This window comes from Octopus bimaculoides, chromosome 8 (genome assembly GCF_046866305.1).
Source record: "Octopus bimaculoides isolate indiv1 chromosome 8, ASM4686630v1, whole genome shotgun sequence".
NCBI lineage: Eukaryota > Metazoa > Mollusca > Cephalopoda > Octopoda > Octopodidae > Octopus > Octopus bimaculoides.
Window position 1 is genome coordinate 55,618,010 of NC_142935.1, and position 17,500 is coordinate 55,635,509.

Here is a 17,500-nt window from a genome sequence, read left to right on the forward strand (position 1 = left end):
CAATCAAAATCTTGTGTCTCCAAGCAATCTTCAGGCTGGGAGACACAAGGCATGCTAATGAAATCTATCTAGATTCGGGTCTTCATAACAAGTAACTATTAGTCGCTCCATCTTTATACAATGTACATTAAATGATATTTATCTGTCACCAGATAGAGTACTATTCTCTCTCTCTATTTTATTCTCTCTCTCTATTTTATTCTCTCTATAAACTATTCTCTCTCTCTCTCACACACACACTATGCATTCTTTCTGCTGCAAAGGACATTATCCATGGGTTTGTAGACCCTGAGACTGATGAAACTAATGTTCCTAGAGGGAAGGCAAAACAGGAATTCTAGTACAAAAGTGTGTAATTTCTTCCATGCATGTATGTGTGCATGCAGTATATCTGTACATATGAATATAGACATATACATTGAATATATATGTGTTGCACGTCTATGTGAATTAGATTTTGTTTTGATACGTGAATATTCTAAGTTGCATCTTTGCCAGTGTGTTTTAATGTTTTGAATTTTTGTTACTCTTGGAGCATAACATGTCATTATTACACTGGTTTTTCTTTTGCAGGATCAATTTATGAAACTCGGCACCACTTTGACAATGGTGGTGCTGTTGGTGGTATGGCCAACAAGCCACCACCTTCTCCACCACTGGCCCCTCGTATTTATAAACCTTGTGTTGTCTGTAATGATAAATCATCAGGATATCACTATGGTGTCAGCTCCTGTGAAGGTTGTAAGGTAATGATTGTCAGCTTCTCCATTTACTATGTCATGTGGACATTACATTCTTTTCGATTTCTCTACTCTTGCATCCTTATTTAAAGTATCGTTTTTGTTTGCATTGTTTCTCTTGCCATTATTTTGATTAGCTATTACTCCTTTTTCCAATTCACTACTCTATGATGTGTTGAAGTGAAAGGTGTATATATATATATATATATGCATTTATAGTTTTCTTGTTTGCCATTACACTGCAGCCTTACTAGGGTACTGCCTTGTAGGGTTTCATTGAAAAATATAACCCTCCCACCCAGTACCTATTTTTAAAGTCTGGTACTTATCTCTCAGCCTTTTTTGTCAAGAACATAGACAAACATACGCATACAGACGAAGAAACGATGGGCTTCTATACAGTTTCTGTCTACCAAAGTTATTCACAAAGCATTAGTTGGCCCAGGAGTATAGTACAAGGCACTTGTTTAAGGTGCCACTCCATGGGGGTGAACCTGAAACTATGTGGTTGAATAGCAAGCTTCTTAGTTACCTACTATCAATATATGTATGTATTTATGTATAAATGAATAAGTATGCATATCTCTCTCTCTCTCTCTCATATATATGTGTGTGTATATATATATATATATATATATATATATATGTATGTAATATATATATTTGTCATTGCCAGTGCTGCTGGACTGGCTCCTGTGCAGGTGGCACGTAAAAAACACCATTTGAGCGTGGTTGTTGCTAGTTGCCGGTGGCACATAAAAGCACCCACTACACTCTCGGAGTGGTTGGCGTGAGGAAGGGCATCCAGCTGTAGAAACTCTGCCAAATCGTCCAACCCATGCTAGCATGGAAAGTGGACGTTAAACAACGACAATGACGATGATGTTGTTGTTGAGTAGTGTTTGCTATGTTAGTTAATTTGAAGAAAGAGACTACAGACTAGTCATGATTTGACAATATTTAGAATTCATATAAAGTTTACATTTTCAATATAATGATTACTATTATTTTTTTTTTTTTTTTTACAACTTCTTTACCATTATAGGGCTTCTTCCGACGCAGTGTTCAGAAGAATATGCACTATTCATGTCTTAAAATGAAAAACTGTGAAATTGTACGAACCTCCCGCAACCGGTGCCAATATTGCCGTCTACAGAAATGTTTCAAGATGGGAATGTCCAAAGAAGGTATTACTTTCCACTTTTACTTTAAGAAGTATCTCTCTCTGGAAGAGAAATTCTTTTGAAATTTGATTGTTGATTATTCTGTAAATTTTGAGGAACATTGAAAAACTGTTGACAACATCACCAAAATTTTAATTTACTCATGCCTGTGTATTTCTGATGACTCTGGAATATTCTGTGAGAATTGTTTCTTCTCTCATTTGCCTGACCAATAAGTGTCTCCAAGATCTGAGACTGTGTGTTAGAACAGGAGCAATTAAATCATCGAAGAGCAACTTTTAACCCTTTAGCATATCCAGCCCAAATATCATATCTGTTTTATGTACAGACTGGCTATTTCCAACCTCTCACACCTATCCTACAATGTCATACTAAAAATAAACAAGCACATCATTGAAATCTCAACGCAAAAAAGACAATGCAAAATGATGTTCAAAATAATGTGAATAAATAAGCATTACATTTGACAGGATAATGTGAATGCTAAAGAGTTAAACATTTACAAACAAAATACTACATGAAGTGAAGTAACAGTGTGATAGGAGTTATATATGGAGAGAGATGGTGTGATAGGTAGTTGGAAAAAAAAAAAAAGCAAAACAGACTCCAGGTAATGAAAAGCCACCTAGTGGTAGGATAGGAGAGGGACTTGGTGTAAGTATTCATATTGCTAGGTGTCAAGGTTCCTGGATGAAATATGAGCTTTTGTTTGCCGAGTTGGTGAGTTTCTATCAAATTGGTATTGGTGAACTTCATAGAAAAGGAAACAATTGGTGGCCCTGGTTTACTCTGGTTTGCACTTCAACCCCTCACCCACCCCTTTTTTGTAATTGTCTCTATGTGCCCTTCACAGGCTAACTTTAAATTTCCAGTCCTCCTTTCCCCTATCGATCACACTTATACACTGTTCTCCCATCAGTGCTTCCCCCACACCTCATTCTCTTAATCTTTCATACTTTATGATTACTTCTTCATACACTTCTGCTGGTACTCAAAAAACCTTTGTTAAAAAGGATGACTTTTTCTCCTTTCTACCCACAGCAACCAAAGTTATTGACTCTTGTAAACTCTTGAATTTTTTTAATAATGATATTTATACAGACTCTCACCAGTCTCCTTCAATTTTGGATTATATGCTGTTGGACAGTATCTTGGAATAATGATATTAGTTGTATCTAGTACTATAGACCTATATTGAATAGTATTATATTATTAGTTGCAAATATTACAATATCTCTAAATAACACAATCATTATCATAATTTTGTTTTTGTATTGTATGGGTTGGACTGTTTTATAGGTTTCAGCAGGTCAGAGGGCTGCATCAGTCTCTAGTGTCTGTTATGGCGTGGTTTTGTCAGCTGGATTTTATAGCTTCCCAATACCAACCACTTTACAGAGTGTACTGCATGCTCTTTTTCATGTCACTAGCACTATTGATATTGCCAAGTATCTCATAAGTCAAGACCAGTTGATAGAGTGGTGTGTAGTATTAAGGGCAGCAGCTTAGTCTTGGTGTTGAGAGGCAGGAGTATGATAGAGGGATAGGAAGATATAGAAGAGATACATGGCCACCCCAGGTGGAAAAGGGAGAAGATGGTTGTGGTCATGAGTTGTCCTGATGCACTACCAAGGTACGAGAGGGCAAATGTAATATTAATGCTACATAGTTTAATAACGTTATTAGCAGTATATAGTGCAATAAATGTATATGGAACAGTGTGATGTTAGTAATATACAATTGCATCAGATCTATATGATAGGCGCTCCCATCAAAGATAATGTATGAGTGTTCAACTTTTGCCAAATGACCTGCACAAATGATTTGTTTATAGTGATCAAATGTAAGTGCCACACATTAGCTCACTGCCTGAACAGGTGCACGGTGTTCCACACATCAGGTGTTAAAGTTATCACAGAGCAATGTGAGGTGAAGTGTTTTGTTCAAGAACGCAATGCACCACCTAGTCTAGGAATTGAAACCATGACTTTGTGATCACGAGTGCAGCACCTAACTACTAACCCATGCGTCCTCACCCAGATCTATATAATATAGATCTACATATTAGATCTATATAACATAGTATATTTTCATATAATGCATCATTGTTAGAAGTTGCTGTTTAGCTCCTTGCTATTCCTGATTGTGTGGAGGCTCAATGGCCCAGTGGTTAGGGCAGCGGACTCGCGGTTTCGATTCCCAGACCGGGCGTTGTGAGTGTTTATTGAGCGAAAACACCTAAAGCTCCACTAGGCTCCGGCAGGGGATGGTGGCGAACCCTGCTGTACTCTTTCACCACAACTTTCTCTCACTCTTACTTCCTGTTTCTATTGTGCCTGTAATTCAAAGGGTCAGCCTTGTCACACTGTGTCACACTGAATATCCCTGAGAATTATGTTAAGGGTACAGGTGTCTGTGGAGTGCTCAGCCACTTGCACAATAATTTCACGAGCAGGCTGTTCCGTTGATCGGATCAACTGGAACCCTCGACGTCGTAAGCAACGGAGTGCCAACAGCATTCCTGATTGAGCAAACCTATCTAAAACCTATCAGCCATAAGTATTGCATCTTTTTCAGGACTACCGTAGCTAATGTGTTCTTATTTTTAAAGTTGATATATCGAGGGATATTTGGATGATGTTTCTTTTAGCCTGTCAGGCATCTGCATTGAGGCTCCTTCACAGGATTGTGTTTAATATGCTTTTTGCTTTTTCGTTTTCTTGGTTTTAAAGCTGTACGCAGTGATCGGAACAAAAAGAAGAAAGCAAAACCAGCAAATGGAACACATTCCATACACATAGAGGAATTGACTGAGAGTGAGAAAACTCTGTTGGAAGATTTGGTTAGTTATCATCAGCAGACTTACATCAAAACTAAGAAAAATAAACATGTATGTTCCTCTATTTTCTTTCAAATTTAAAAAAAAAAAATTGCATCTGGAATTTACTTTCTGCACATCACCATTATTGTTATTAAGGCAGTGAGCTAGCAGAATCGTTAGTACGCCGTTTCATCCATCTGCATGTTCTGAGTTCAAATTCCGCCAAGGTCAACTTTGTCTTTCATCCTTTCAGGGTCAATAAATTAAATACCAGTAAAACACTGGGGTTGATGTAATCAACTAGTCACTTCCCCCAAAATTTCAGGCCTTGTGCCTATAGTAAAATGGTTATTATTATTAGTATTATTATTATTATTAATGCAGTAAGGCGGCAGAATCGTTAGCACGCCGGGCAAAATGCTTAGCGGTATTTCATCCATCTTTACGTTCTGAGTTCAAATTCTGCCGAAGTCAGCTTTACTTTTTCATCCTTTTGGGGTCGACAAATTAAGTACCAGTCAAGTACTGGGGTCCATGTGATCAACTTTCCCCCTCCCCACAAATTTCAGGCCTTGTGCCTATTGTAGAAAGGATTATTATTATTGCTATTATTATTAAAGTGGTGAGCTAGCAGAATTGTTACTGTATTGGGAAAAATGTATAGCAGCATTTCTTCTGGCACATCGCGTTCAGAGTTCAAGTACCACCAAAGTCAACTTTTCCTTTCACCCTTGTGGGGGTCGATATAATAAGTATCAGTTGAGTACTAGGGTCGATACAATTGACTAACCCCCTCGTCTGAAATTATTGGCCTTGTATCAGAATTTGAAACCTTTATTATTATTGAGTGAGAGAGCAGTGCATGCCATCAAAGTGACACTAGGGTAAAATATATGAAGCCCAGTATACCCATCATGACTACCCGTTTGATAAGGGTACACCAGGCACATGTATCACAGTCATATGTGTGTGACATGGTGATCTCATATCAAGACAAATAGTGCATGACCTTGCAGGTGGGTCCCAGTTAGAATTTTCTTCAGGTCAAGTGGCCCATCCTGCTCAAAAAGTCCCTGAATAAGGGTTGTTTAAGGATGTTGAACAAAACACTCATGTTTCCAAAGGTGAATTATTCAAACTGCAAAGGATTCCTCTCAACACATAGCTACAATGCTCCCCTACTACTCAGAGATGCACATATCGTCAGCCACTGAGGAACATGCTCAATGGTTATGGTCAAACAACTGACAAGCAAATCTGTGGTATTGAGCAGAACATTTGCTGTAGCTCATCTTTTATTCCAAGACAAAACAATGTGCACAATAAACTTCCAATCAGTTAAGATGAGAAGCCATGGGAGCCACCGCTTGGTACTGCATCAGGGCCTTATTATCATCATCATTATCATTATTATTATTATTATTATTATTATTATCATTATTGCCTTCACTATGGTCATCCACATCATCACTGTTCTTATCATCCAGTTTGTTGTGTGTTGTGCATCTCTGAGGGTCTACTTCTTTTTTATTGTTAGAAAGTGCAATACTATCGAGAAATAGGTTTGTTAGTGTTACCATATCTAATATGGCAAATGCTTTACTTTATATACTTATGCAATAAGAATATTTGAGCTATTAGTTAACGGCCAATATTATTTTCATTGTTTATAGAATTGTTTTGAAACTGGCATTTTGTAATTCTTTTACTTGTTTGAGTTATTGAAACTGTGGCTTTACTTGAGGTTGCCTTGAATGATTTTGTCAAACTGTTGCTCTTCTTTTTTGTCTGTTACTATTCTGTCTTCCTCTTTTTCTGAACTGCTAAATTATGGCGGGTGGAAACAAATCAAGCATTGAAAGATAAACAAAAGCTACATCTATACATACCCACACAGTCACACATTATCTATATATATATATATACACATATATTTCTCTCTGAGTAACCATGTACCTACTCTATAACAAGACACTTATTTCTGCCTCTCTGTTGTGGCAAGACACCTGCTTTTCTCTGTCCCTTTGTCACATTCTAACCTTTCATACTCTGACACAAGCTCCCCTCCTCAAATGCTCCTGCTCCTCTCATAATTCCTTGTCCACACTGTGAAGTGGTTGGCATTTGGAAGGGTATTCAGCTATAAAAATCATACCAAAACTAACCTTGCCTGTGCTAGTTCCACGTAAAAAGCACTGAGTCCACTCTGTAGAGTGGTTGGTGTTAGGAAGGGCACCCAGCTGTAAAATCCCTGCCAAAACAGACACAGTAGCCTAGGGTAGTTTTTCTACCTGGCCAGCTCCTCTCAGCTGCCCTACCCACGCATGTTGGACATTAAATGGTGATGATGATAGAAGTTTTCCATATAGTTTCTATATACCAAATTCTCTCACAAAGCATTTGTCAACCCAGGGCCATAGTAAAAGACATCTGCCCAAGGCAGTGGCATAACTAAGGTAAACCGTGCCCAGGACAAGCCGCAAAAATGCTCTCCCCACCAGTTACAAAATCCACAATATTATATAATATTTATTTGTTACAAGTAATTAATGTTTTAAAGCAATATTTTAGGAATAAATACTTTACCAGGGTTCCTTTACCTGCCAGTTTGGTACAGCCTGTAATTCAAAATATAATTTTTGAATGTTTACTTTCATAAATTTTACAAATGGAGTTCAAGCTTACTGTATTATGCTCAATTCTATGTCTCCACCTTCAATCGTTGCCTGCAGTACATGCCCCCCATTACGCTACTGGTCCAAAGTACTCTGCTCTGAAACTGAACCCAAAACCATATGATTGCTAAGCAGACTTATCTATATTGTTAATACTGTAAAAAGTGTACTTCACCGAGGCGGCCAGGATAAGACCAAAGCCTGTTTATTATTACTGGAAAAACAAAAATCATATTAATCATTGATTAATATTGTTTCTTTTTATAATCTATATATATAAAAATGAGAATGTGTGTCTGTCTGTCTGTCTGTGTGAATCCCTAAAACTCGAGAACTACGCAACCAATTTCATTCAAATTTTACAGATGCCTTACTTAGGGTTCCAGTTGTGTTTTAGTCAAGAAAAATTATTAACTTCTTGCAGAGTTCGAGCACACGGCAACATAATATCTCCTCCACTATTTAAGTATTACGTGTCAAAAGTGAAACAAAAACACTCATGTCAAATACTTTCACTTTAAAAATGAAACTATTCCACTAACTGAAACAATCACATTTCGATACTGTAGTGACAGATACTTTCACAAAGAGAGAAAGAGAGAGACAGAAAGAGAGAGAGAGAGATGTATATGTATACATATACATACACCATTTCGATACTGTAATGACAGATACTTTCAGAGATAGAGAGAGAGAAAGAGAGAGAGAGAGAGAGAGAGAGATGTATATGTATACATATAGATGTACACGTATATGTATATATATATATATATATATATATATATAGATCTATACATACATGTATATGTATACATATGTGTAGATGTATATATATATATAGATGTACATGTAATATGTACACATATATACATATATACATGCATACAGATATCTATACATATATACACCCATCACATGCACACAAACACACACATTAGTCATTTGTTTTCTTATCCAAAACTACGTCAAAAGTACTGAATGGATCTTTATGAAATTTGGAAATTATATTCTTTGCATAACGGCCATAACTCCCATGAAAATTCATATATTTTTGATGTTGATGAAATTTTAACCCGAACATAACAGATGAGCATTATTTAGAAAATGATGTCACACGTTATCGAGGCTACCATTCTTTCTGGATGTGCAAAAGGGGATGACGTCTTTATTCCAAGAATTCCTCTTACTCCATCAGGAGCAGACATTCCTTTTACATTCAGAAGACTACAATTCCCCCTTTGTGTGACTTTTGCCATGTCCATAAACAAATATCAGGGTCAAACACTGTCTGTAGCTGGTCTTCTCTTGGAAGAGCCCTGCTTCTCACATGGACGACTGTATGTTGGCTGCTCAAGAGTGGGCAGCAACAAAAAACCTATTTGTATATGCTCCACAAGGGAAAACAAGGAACATAGTTTACAATGAGGTGTTATAATCACAACAGCAAGAAAGTATGTACATGATCACCTTCTTTTACGAAACTTCATTAACTTTCATATATTTATATTGATATACATATATATACGTGTGTTTGGGTGCGTGTGTGTATATATACATCTCTATATATAAAGATGATGCGTAGTCTAGACGGCGTTTTTAGATTTCATTATGCTCTTTAACCCGGGCAACGCCGGGTATTTCTGCTAGTAGTATATATTTATTTTTAGTCAAGTATGCAATCAAATATGTTAAAGCTAACCTACCTCTTCCTTTACACTTGTAATTTCTTCCTTTGCATACTTTCACCATTCTCTTGATGCCACTTCAGATAACACAGTAGATGGTGTAGCATTTTCACCAAATACTGAAGTCTGAGAACAAAGTGGGATGAATATATGTGTGTGTGGAAATGAGATTTGGTAGATGGGAAAATAGTTTTGTGATTGCTAGATACTAAAAGGCAAAGTAACTTTTTTGACACAGCCAAAGCAAAGTGGTGATCTGGCAGAAACATTAGCATGCCAGGCGAAACACTTAGTGGTATTTCGTCTGTCTTTACATTTTGAGTTCAAATTCCGCCAAGGTTGACTTCACCTTTCATCCTTTCGGGATCGATAAATTAAGTACCAGTTGCGTACTGGAATCAATCTAATCGACTGCCTCTCCTCCTCCCCCAAAATTTTGGGCCACCGGCCTAGAGTAGGAAGGAATATTGTTGCAAAGCAAATTTCTTAATTCCATCACCAACCATACTTGGCCTCATTGCAGCTGGATAAGTTTTGTAAACCTTTCCTTTAGTCTAAATTTTTCTTTAGTGTTAATCTTTTCTTTAACTGTTTTAAATTATAAAATAATTGTTAAATTAACTGTGGTTCCATAAACTACAGGATGGGTGAAAAGTAAGTAGGCATTTAAAATTGGTAATAAAATCCATATTGCTTTTACAAATTTATTGAAACAAATGATACATGTTCTTTATTAAATGGCAAAATGAAAGTAAATCTTCATATTTCAATGTAAGTACCAGTGGCGTCAACAAGTTCCCTCAAATGGCCAGGGATGGAATGAACAAACTTCTGAAGGACATCGTTTGGGATATCATTCAGAACTTCCTGAATTTGTCTCCAAGTCCTCTCATGTGTGAGGTTTTGTCTTGTACACCTCCTCTTTTGTGTAACCCCACAAGTAAAAATCACGGACTTCTGTGGTCACAGTCTTCAGGTTTTAGCTCCTGCATGTAATGAGGTTTCCACAGACAAAAATTCAATTCTTCATGCGACATCATACGTATTGTGTGTCTTGTTAGTCCACTTTCACGAACTGCTTGACGTGCTGATTTTTATGGGTTGCGATTAAACATTTTCTGCACTGTTCCTGTGTTCTCTGCTGATCGAGATGTGGTTGGATGGCCACTTCTTTTCGCATTCTTCACTGATCCCATGGTCATCAGCTTTGCATGACAACTTTTCATTGTCTCCAGACGTAGTGTTGCATGCTTACTTTTCCATACGTGCCACCATCTCTGAACCAAATCAATGGAATTCCACCCTCCATAGCATGCTGCTATCTTAGCTTGCTCCTGAACAATCAAGTGACTGGCCATCTGGAAAATAATAAATAAGACAATAAGAAAATATGAAATCCCCATTAGTGTTGTTTGCTTAAAAAATGTTTTTGTCATGACTTCAGTGATACTAAAAATTCTTTTAGCAATTTCTAATGCCTAGTTACTTTCTACTCACCCTGTAGATATAACATTTTTTAAGTAAAAAAAGTGGTGTGTACAAACATGTTAAGAGTATTTTCATCTTAAAACTACTCTAATTTCAATTAAGTAGAAGTAAAATCAGGGAGAAAGTAAAGATATCTAACCTTTTAACATTCAGATTACTTTGTCTAATGTAATGCTTATTAACAGATAGATTGCATATTTGAGGCACATGTGGCCGGTTTAAATGTTAGAGGGTTAAAAGGTTTTTTTTAACTATCATCATATAAAATGAATCATTAGCTAATATTGTACAATACAGCTTCCTAAATGCCCATTATAATATTGATGGCCAAAACACTCAAATTTTATCCAGTTTATCCACTTTTTTCCTTTTCACTTTGCATTATAATTAGTTTTTATCTATGAGTTTTCAATCATGAGGATAACTAATTGGGTCCAATTTCTTCTGAATAACATTGAAAGAGAAGTATGACCATCATTGTTATACTTATAGTGTTGTTTTTCTTTTACTTTTTTTCACTTGCTAAAATTTGAAAATCATTCAGATTTGCTTGTATTAAATGTAAAGTTTATATGATTTTTTAAAAAAGAGTAGAATGTTAATGAAATTCAGGAATAAAATTGGATTTAGAAAATAATAACCTGCAAATTTTGAAAACACAAATTATCCCAGTGACAGTATCTGTGTACAAATGTTCACCCAATGAAATCACAGGCTGTCTCTGATTTAGCAGTTTGGTATATGTTAGTATTTTGATTTAAATATGAAAGAGCAAATCATAGTTGTTTAGGGCATTTCAGTGATGAAAGGGTGAAACATCATTGTTATTATAACATCCACTTTTCTATGCTTGCATGGGTTGGATGAAGTCCAATGCAACAAATTTTCTATGGCTGGACACCCTTCAAGTAACTATCCCTCACCTGTTTCCAAGTAAAGTAATATCTCCCCAAGGCCAGGCGTAGTTTTGCAGAAATCTTGGAAATGAATGACACTGCTTGTGTGACAGTGACACTCATTTACAACTATCACAATATCTAAACAAGGGGATCCTAAAATACACATGTGTGCACAGTCCCACTCATATAGACTATGGGTTTGTTTCAGTTTCTGTCTACCAAATTCACTCACAAGGCTTTGGTTGGCCTGGGGTCATATTAGAAACACATGTACAAGATGTGACACAGTGGGACATAACTTGAAACCATGTGGTTGTGATAAAAGTTTCTTCACCATTCACACAGTCACACATTTAGGTTTAAAAGTGATGACTACAGATTTATATTGACAAAGTTTGCAGTAATATCTTTCCAATGCCTAAATGCCCCTATACTAAAATGCTGATGGTAAATGAGTTACTGAAATCAAGCAGTTCAGAGTCTTTCTCCTGTTAGCTGTAGTTGTTTTGTTGTATATATCAGCAGGAATATATCATGTTCACCATTCCAGAACTTGCTAGTGTGGATTCACCCTTTGGAATTTCTACCCAACACCTTTCTCCGCAGCCATTAGCATGCAACTGTTCAAGGTGGGTCATTAATGGTATCTCTCACATTAGTCTCACTGGCCCTACACGAGCCATGGACACAACCCTTTCCTCCAAATGAATAACAATATGTATGTGTGTATATCTTCTTTGCCACATAACCATGCTTGATACTTGTATCTGTCAATTTTGTTTGTATCCAAGCTCCCACAATTTCAAATATGTAATACACGCAAACACACACAATGATATTAACAAACTTTTTTAACTATAACTTTCTGCAGTTAAGTAGTGTTATGCTTTATAGCTGTTGCAATTCTCACTAGTGGTCCTTCATTTTTATGTTATTTTCTCTAATTCACAAGAGGGTTCAAGTAGTGCACTTATATGAGCTTTAAAAGGAAAATATATGTATGTATTAACAATATACTTAACTCATATCAGAACGGATATTGAAGATAAAATAAAATATCATAACTTAAGGACTTCGCATTTCAAGTTTGCCAATTTGATATGTACAGCACATGGTCCCAGCATGTTCTTTATGTGTCATTATTACCAGTTTCTACTTTGATATTCCTTGATTCTAATACGTATCAGCATTGATCTGTTTACTTATGATATATAGTACAAAATTAAAAATTTTAGTGACCCAGTATCAAAGGTTAACAATCACACATCAATCTTTGATACTATGCTCTTGGATACATATTGCTCCGAAAGGATTGAACTTGGAAACACTCTAATAAAAGTTTAATATTTTAACATAATAAAAAAGAGCAACTGAAACCTTGTATATAAATTTTCTTAAATTTTGAAATATTTGCTCTTATGAGAGGACTGAACCAATTTGATGGCTAATTGGCTTACTCGTTCTTTTTTTTGTTTCTTTTTGTTTAGAGAGTATATAGTATTCTCTTTGCTAATTTTTAAGATTCAAGCTCTTTTTTTTTTTTTTTTTGTGAATTTTTATATTTTCATATAATGTCAACTTTAATATTTTCATATTTTGAAAATAGAGGAACATAAATATGTTCTGTCTTCAAAAAAAGTTAAATAAGATTGATTGACTATGACACTGGTGCTTGGGCATACATTGGAGTATGTCCAAACATCATTAGCCTAGTAGATTTTAGTGGTATGTAACGTAATTACCCTCAGTTTGAAAATAAAAGATCATAGTTCGAATCCAGTTTGATACGATGTAAACATCCCCTATTAACAGTTGGAGACCAAACCAAATGAAGTATAGTGTAAATGTAAAGAATTTTTTTTAATCTTGAAAGGTGAAGTTAATAGTCTAACGTTTAAACCTCTACTTAAAAAGTCTAGGTTTATGTACTTCAGTTTTGAATTCTGTAAGGAACTAAGTTTTGCTTTCCACACTTGATGTCCTTGAAATAAGCACCAGAGGTATACTACTTGCTTTTCTTGTAACAGATGGCTCGTACACTAAAATATTAATATAACCATCATTATCATCACCGCCCCATTATCATTTTAATATCTGTTTTACCATGCTTGCTTTGGTTAAATGTTTTGCCATTATATCCCCCTTTGCCTAACTCACTTGATGTATGACAAAATTGTTGCTGTTAGATGCATTTTGTCATTTACATAAATATATGACTACGAATACAACACAATACACACACACACACACATATGTTTTGTTTGTTTCTTTTTATGTCCATTGTTATATGCTAGCATGGGTTAGACAAGTGTACGCTGTTGAGGCTTGATTTACAGTCAGATACCCTTCTTTTGACTAACCCATTGTGTTTTGAAATAAAGGATCTCTTACTTCACATATATTCAAAAAGTACTGAGCCAGATGATAATTTTTTGACTATTAAATAATTCATTAATTGTTGCTCAGCATTTTTCTATGTGATGCTGTAGGATATCAATAATCTTACTCTTGCTCTCTTCTTTCTGTCACACACACACACTCAGTAAACTCCATATAGTTTCCTTCTATCAAATTCACTTACAAAATGTTGATGAGCCCAGGAGCACAATGGATGATGCTTACCTAAGGTGCTATGCAGTGGAACTGAACACAAAACTAAATGTTTGAGAGGCCAACTTTGTAATACAATCAAGATTTGCACTTATGTGTACACACACACACATTCAGACCACAGTTCCTGAAAGAGGAATATCTTCTCTGTTAGCACATTTAAAAGGAAACTTGGATAAATGAGTTTTATGGTAGAGCTGAAAATTCCTTATACAAATCAATGAGCAAGATTCACTGAGGGCTGCAGAGATGGTTAGTATCTTGGTCACATGGAATTAGTGGCCGAATCTCTCTCAAATCTAATCTTACTGTCTAAAATAAAAAAAACAAGATGGATACATTGGCTGATGTTTTTCTGGATATAATGTTGAATGGTAGATTTAATCCGTTATCCAGTTTAACTCTACAGCATGTCCTTTGGGGGCCTGCTCCATTACAAAATATTTGGGATCTGTCTCCAGTCAGATGATAATTTTTCTCCCTTCCTCTCCACAATTTCAGAGATTCTGGAAAACAGTCATATGTATTGCCTTTCCTTTTGTGACTAAATCACAGCATACTTTTCTTAAATACTTGATGAGCAGAATAATCATGGTTGGAACGAGTTGATCATAGATTTGCTTGATCAGAGCTGATCAGGAACTTAATAGTATATGTAGGTGTAGAAACATAATGACTAAGTGAGTGTATATGCTACTTGACTAACAGGTTGTGCATGTTTTAACTAAAGTCCCCTGTAGCCACATAGTTGTGTAATTGGGAAATGTACATAATTCTACATAGTATAACTTTTGCTTTGGAAAGCAGGTTTCCAGATTCATCTGAGATTAAATTTTGCATTAGACTTTATGCTTTCTAGAGAAATTATCTGCTTAAGGCCATGAAACTACAAGTCAGCTCTCAAAAAAGAAACCAAGTGTGTGTGTGTGAAAATTACTTTTTGTCTTGAAATTGTAAACAAATGTCATCTTCCATCGAAACATATCCAGCCATTATTGTGCTATTCATGTTCAAAGAAGTAGGAGAAATATTACATTGGTTTAGAGAAAGAGCATCTGAAGATTGATGAAAGTGGCAGAATGTGTATGGAGAGGAGTGTATGAACCTCACACAAGTTCAGACACGTTTCTTAGATGGCCGAAAAATGTTGATATTGACAAACATTCTGAGAGACCCACAACCAACAGAACTGAGAAAAACATCACAGATGTGTGTGCAGCTGTGAGGGTGAACAGACGAATCACCATCTCTGAGTTATCAGGGGATATGTAGATTAGTTAGAGTTCAGTTCAGTTCATTATCACTGAAGATTTGGGTAGGAGATGTGTGTCTGCCAAGTTTGTGCTAAAAGTGCTTTCAGCTGACCAATAAGACACTTGGGTTTCAGCTGCACAAGATCTCCCTGATTGTGTCAAAAATGATGAAAAGTTTTGAAAACTTAGCGCAGACCTCTGAGCAGGTATCGCCAAGCTTTTGGCAAAATTTGATGCAGATTCTTTGCTCAACTTCCTCTGTCATGGTCAATGCAATTGTCACATGCTACACACCTTCCTTCCAAGCACTGCTGTAAACAGGACAAGTGAGCTAGAACATTAAAACTTAGTGCTCATGCACAACAGAATTTAAGGTCAATTTGTGCCAAGTGGCTTCGTTACTATGGTAGCAATCCGTATACTTATGAATCAGACCACATATGTCTTTGTCAAAGACACATTTTAGTGAGGGTAACAAGATTGTAATCGTCGTCATCATCATCATCATCATTGTTTAAAGTCTGCCTTCCATGCTAGCATGGGTGGGATGCTTTGATAAGAACCTGCCAGGCAGAAGCCTGCACCAGACTTCTGTGACTGTTTTGGCAAGATTTTTACAGCTGGATGCCTTTCCTGACACCAACCACTCAACAAAGTTGGACTTTTTAATTACAGTATGATATCCATTTTCTGTAGCCAGATGGAATATAAAAAAAAATTTTTTTTTTCTAAACTCTTAGTTTTCCTTAATTATTTCACAAGCACTGCTTTCTGCCATTGTAACTCTCCTAAAGTTGTTAAAGGACCAAAAAACAATCATCAAGATCTTGTGTGTATGTTAATAAACCTTTTCGATATTTTTGATCCTGCATCAAGTTGGCACTGTCTGATATCTCACTTGCATGATCCTGCATAGAAAGTATGTATGAGAGAGAGAGAGAGAGCTTAAGTTTTGGTAACTAGGTTAAGTAAGTGTGAAAATTCATTATCCATCTATATAAATTGTGTGACTTGTATGCTTGTGAAATATAGTTAACTTCCTGGCAGTGTGTGTAAACATCTCATCAATGTCTCCTTTATGGATTCAAAAGTCTGTGGTGGGAGTTTGATCCCCAGTTGACTGATCCTAAATTTACTTCTCTCATCTATGTCTAACCACACATAATGTGAGTGTGTATATTGGTTCAGTTCCCAATGAACTACATTTGATAATGAAGCACCACCTTATTTTTGTTTTCCAGATATATTTAACAATGTCAAATATGTCAGTGTCAAAATTGGTAAGAATTACACTTTAATCCAATCCTTTCAACCCTCTTTTTCACATCCCTTGTCTTCTTTCACACAGAAGTGATGGTGGGTTTACTTTGTGTGTCTATGTTGTCGGTCTTTTCTCTTTCTTCCTTTTTTTTGGTTTCCTTTTTGCTGTGTTCCAGCATGATGTGTGGGTGCATGGAAGCATATTTATTTGTATACGTAGTGTTGTGCATGTATGTATGTGTTTCTCCATGTGCGGATCGGGGTGTGTGCCTGCATGCAAAGTTTTCTAATCAGAAGTGAGTGTCCAGTTAAATAACATCAAGCAGGAAGTGTGAGAGTGTGTCACCTGTTGCAGTGTTCATCTCTAGCAAGCAGTAGTTTTGTTTCTCTGATGCAAGGTCTTTGCACAGGGAACAGTTGCATCAGTTGACAATCCCTTATTTCATTTTGTCTTACTCTGTCTCTCTACTTCATTTAGTTTACTAAACTTTTTCAAAATTTGGATTATAATGGAAATGAAAAGGTTAAAGACAATACACTTTATAATCTATTGTATTTGCACTCCTTTTCGTACCCCCATATTATGTAGTTGAGTCACTCTCTTAGTAGGTTAATAAGTGATGATGAATTTTTTTTTTAAAGGAATACATTCACATAACACAACAAATTTCTAAGTAATACAATGCAGATACTGTGCAGTTGAGCCTTAAAATTCAGTCTTGCATCTGAAATTAATTCTATTTCAAATTCTATTATGAGTGACATGAAACGATAGGATGGGAGTAAGGCTCAAGAATTACAAATGGAATCTCACTAAAATTCCTTTGTTGTGTCTATGTCTTACATTTTTACCAATTTCATCCACCTGTATCTGTTGCTAATTAG

The 17,500-nt window shown here is 36.0% G+C and overlaps 1 protein-coding gene across 17 annotated transcripts in view; it reads left to right on the top strand.

The window, feature by feature from the left end:
• Positions 1 to 17,500, top strand: part of LOC106877252 (uncharacterized) — a 163,959-nt gene that overhangs the window by 114,281 nt on the left and 32,178 nt on the right. For 14 of the 17 annotated variants that reach the window (XM_089356492.1, XM_089356494.1, XM_089356486.1 and 11 more), the window contains 4 exons: positions 574 to 746; positions 1,786 to 1,927; positions 4,657 to 4,814; positions 16,597 to 16,635. In XM_089356492.1, the coding sequence (XP_089212618.1) occupies positions 574 to 746; positions 1,786 to 1,927; positions 4,657 to 4,814; positions 16,597 to 16,635 (512 nt within the window). The remainder of the gene's footprint in view (positions 1 to 573; positions 747 to 1,785; positions 1,928 to 4,656; positions 4,815 to 16,596; positions 16,636 to 17,500) is intronic. The other 3 variants (XM_089356502.1, XM_089356497.1, XM_089356501.1) reach the window with 1 other exon arrangement.